Raw genomic sequence first — 3,817 nt, forward strand, 5'->3', positions numbered from 1 at the left:
AGCCCACATGAGAATTTTGAAAAAATTCTCATATGGGCCCCACTATACTATAACGAGAGAAGAGTATGGTTGAGAATGTGGTTTAGGTTGTGACTATACCACCTCTCTGTTAGGGGCTGTTTGGTTGTATGTTTTTACCATGTAAAAGGATGTAAAGTGTAAAAAAGTGGGTCCCAATGTCAGCTTTCATCACTTTTAATTGTTTGTTTGTAGTTGTGAAAATAGTGTAAAGTGATTTCATATGCTGATGTGGCTTGTAAAGTGATTTCATGGAAAAAAGACATGATTTTAGGAGAAAGCTAACATTGAAGTTAGGAAAAATAATAAAAAATAATTCCAACCAATATGATCATTTGAGTAGGTACCACTTTTTACACTTTCCAAACAAACAATTAAAGTTTTATTTTTCAAACCAAACAAGTGTTTTATGATTCCAATGGAATAAAAAATAAACAAAGAAAAGTATAAAAGTAAAATTGATGAGGTGGACAACAACTTTCCAAGTTGTGTCACAAATACACAACTTTACCAACAACAACCAAACAGCCCCTTAGAAGTCGCCAAACATGACATTCCCGAGTGCCGACACATGCCACCGACGTTGTCGGACCAATCTTCAATTTCTCACTCCTCCTCTCTTCACTGCCCACAGAGCACCTGCCTGTCACCCACGTCCCTTGGGGGCCCCACATGTCAGCCTCTCGAAACATCTCTCACCTCCTACATCCAAGTCGAGTTCCTACTTATTAATTAAACTGTACCACTTCACTCCCCTTCCTCTTCCTGCAAAAACCTCTGTCCCATCGCAACGGTCACTTGCACTCTCATCGATGCCTGTCTCTCTCTCTCTCTCTCTCTCTCTCTCATCGCCTTTTTGCTTAAAATTCTCAATCTCCCAACTCAAGCTCTCACAACCACGATGGCTCCGAGTCTCCCTAACTCTCTCTTTCTCTTCATCTTCCTCCTCTTGATCTTGTTCGACTTCTCAGCCGCTGCTGATGACTCCGGCGAGCTCTGGTGCGTTGCCAAGAACAACGCCGAGGACTCCGCCCTTCAGGCGGCCCTCGACTGGGCCTGTGGGCCCGGCGGGGCCGACTGCGGGCCCATTCAGCAGGGCGGGCCCTGCTACTCCCCTGAGGATCTCCAGTCTCACGCTTCTTACGCTTTCAATGATTACTTCGTTAAGCATGGGTTTGATCTCAGTGCTTGTGATTTCTCTGGCACCGCTGCCCCGATTTCTCTTAATCCGAGTAAGTATTCGTTTTTGGGACCTGGATGTATTTTTTTGGGATTTTGGTTGGGTTTTTTAATGGGTGGCTGATTTGTTGCAGGTCATGCAGATTGCAAGTTTCCGTCGAGGTTAGTAATATTTGATTAGTTTGTTTGGGGTTTATTCTTGGTTATTAAATTGTGAACTGTAACTTTTTTTTGGTTTGGGAAAATTGACCATGAGATTGATCACTAGTACACTTAAATAACAATATATAATTGAATGTGAATGTGAATGTAGAAAACATACAAGATGGTAGTTTGATTTTTTGTTTGTTTTTTTTCTCCTTATAAATTCATGAATCTGTATTTAGCATGTGTTGGGGGAACAATGTACAGTTTCAGCACGTCCTTAAGTTGGCATAGAGCGAGCTAAATAACGTGTATTGATATTTCGTTAATTGACTAACACTGTAAAAAATTATGCCGGAGAGGCATGAGAGGCTATCGTGTAAATTTCAGGGTATTGCTTGAAAATTAATCAGAATATGATGGATCCACTCAAGCTTAACTATAAATTGGTGATCTCGGTAGCTGAATTTTTATTCACTTGTATAATGTTGTTTCTTATTTGTTAGTAATTCTGTCATATATTTTTTTGTTCATGAGTTAAATGCGCATTAAGACGTCTGCTTTGTCAATTAGCTTAACTATGACTGAGTAAGAAAATGGAACTTTGATGGCTGTGCATGTATTGGGAGCATCTCAATAAGCCATGTAGCAGTTCTTGATAGTGTTCTTCTCCCAGTCTCGCCTCTGTCACAGGAGAAATTCTTTGTAGTAAGATATAATTCAATGACTGAGTAAGATATAAATTCTTTGATACTGAAATCGTTTCACATTCATCTTGTCACACTATCCTGCATTCTAGTTCAGGAAATGAGAGTCCCAACTTAAAAGCCAAATAATCATAATCAAGCACTATTTACACGAGCATAGACAAGGAACCTTTGTAATACTTTGGAAAGATACAACATTTGAGCTTTGTCCTTCTTATCAAAAAATTTGGGCGGATACCCTCTTGTACTTTGTTGAATATTGCTAAGCCCCCTACACCAAAGCACCCATACAGGGACAAAAATTGTAGGAAATGGCTAATTACAATTCAATGTTATGATGTTCATCTTTGATCATTTCCAACTACTTGATCCGGGATAGAGAGAATAGAATAGGGGGAAATGTAATAAAGTATAATTTGTAGACATTGTGTCTACGGTCTCTGGTTTGTAATTGTAAAGAACAATATGAATATCTCACAAATTATAATTGTTATTTTGTGGAAGTTGATCAGGAAGTGTAATTTTCTAAACAAAGAGAGCTGTATGTGGTATAAAATAAAATAAAATAAAATAAAATAAAGAAAAAAAAGAGATGATTATGCCAAGTAGCTCCTATCATACACTTTGACCTTTGAAATTTCCTGCAATAACAGCTGATTATGAGAAACTTTTATCTGTTGTCACTTAGGATGTTAACAAAAGCTTTTGCTTCCATCTATGGCAGCTCATCTGCGAGGAATGGCAACTTCAGTGGATCATCATCGATTGGTTCTAGCACTGGCATAGGTCCATCCGGGACTGATTTCAGTGGTGGTGCTGCTTTGCAACTTATTTCCTGGCTATCTACGCTATCTTTCTCTTTCTCGATCATGATCTTCACCGCATTTGGTCATGCGTTTGGATGACATTTGCTAATTAATTGGGAAAAAAACGAAGTTGGGAAACATGTTAGACATTCATAAATTGTTGTCGAGGTAGGAACTTAGGTTGTATGGCGAGGAGATATGATATGGTTCTAGAGGAAGAATAGCAAAGCAGTCAGAAGCAAGTTCTGAAAAAGTTTTGCGTCTTTGATTTTGTAGCTCGTGCCAGTTCATATACTCTCTTTGTTTTGAATCTTTTGTTGTATAGATTGCCTTTGTAGCACTGAAGGTTGCTTATATGTGCGACAATATCTTTCTCGATGAGAACTTTGTTGTGCATTCGAGCGACACTTGCAAATTAAGTGGAAGAAAGGAAGAAAGAAAATGTCAGAGATTCATTAGTTGTCAAGGTAGGAACTTTGTTGTATGAAGATATATGAGATGGTGCTAGAGGGAGAAAGCAAACGCTTGCAGGAAACTTCTGAGTAGGCTTTGTGTTTCTTTGATTTTGTAGCTTGTGCCAGTTCATATACTCTCGTTGTTTTGGTATCTTTTTGTTGGTGTATGTGGCTAAATCTGGAATTTGGTATCTTTTTGTTGGTGTCTGTGGCTAAATCTGGAATAAAACAGATTAATTTGTTAGAGAGGTGAAGTGCTATATTTTAAATTTTTTTCAAGATTAGTTGTTGTACGTTTATGAAACGCTATGTTTAAAGCAATATTTGGCCTATTCTTGTAGGCGTTAAAAAATGCTAATGGATATCCCAAACATAGAGAAGATCACTAAAAAAATTCACAAGAAAAGATTTCATACTGTTTTGGAAAAATCAAAACAAGTATGAACTGTCTCGCTAGCGAGACAGGCTCTGCTGTCTCGCCAGCGAGACAGTGTTGAAATGGTCAAAA

At 38.3% G+C, this 3,817-nt stretch overlaps 1 protein-coding gene across 1 annotated transcript; it reads left to right on the forward strand.

Annotated features, from left to right (window-relative positions):
* LOC109828854 (PLASMODESMATA CALLOSE-BINDING PROTEIN 5-like) lies at positions 770 to 3,555 on the forward strand. Its single transcript, XM_020395822.1, has 3 exons — positions 770 to 1,250; positions 1,332 to 1,359; positions 2,773 to 3,555. Exons 1-3 carry the CDS (start codon positions 920 to 922, stop codon positions 2,951 to 2,953), a joined length of 540 nt encoding a protein of 179 aa, XP_020251411.1. The 5' UTR covers positions 770 to 919; the 3' UTR covers positions 2,954 to 3,555.

Source organism: Asparagus officinalis, chromosome 1, assembly GCF_001876935.1.
Source record: "Asparagus officinalis chromosome 1, Aspof.V1, whole genome shotgun sequence".
Classification (NCBI taxonomy): domain Eukaryota; kingdom Viridiplantae; phylum Streptophyta; class Magnoliopsida; order Asparagales; family Asparagaceae; genus Asparagus; species Asparagus officinalis.

Bases quoted from the DNA above. Each gene is read 5' to 3' on its own strand.
- LOC109828854 (XM_020395822.1), top strand. From the start codon at position 920: ATGGCTCCGAGTCTCCCTAACTCTCTCTTTCTCTTCATCTTCCTCCTC. The intron at 1,251-1,331 runs GTAAGTATTCGT...GATTTGTTGCAG, and splicing joins CCCGATTTCTCTTAATCCGA to GTCATGCAGATTGCAAGTTT. The intron at 1,360-2,772 runs GTTAGTAATATT...CATCTATGGCAG, and splicing joins GATTGCAAGTTTCCGTCGAG to CTCATCTGCGAGGAATGGCA.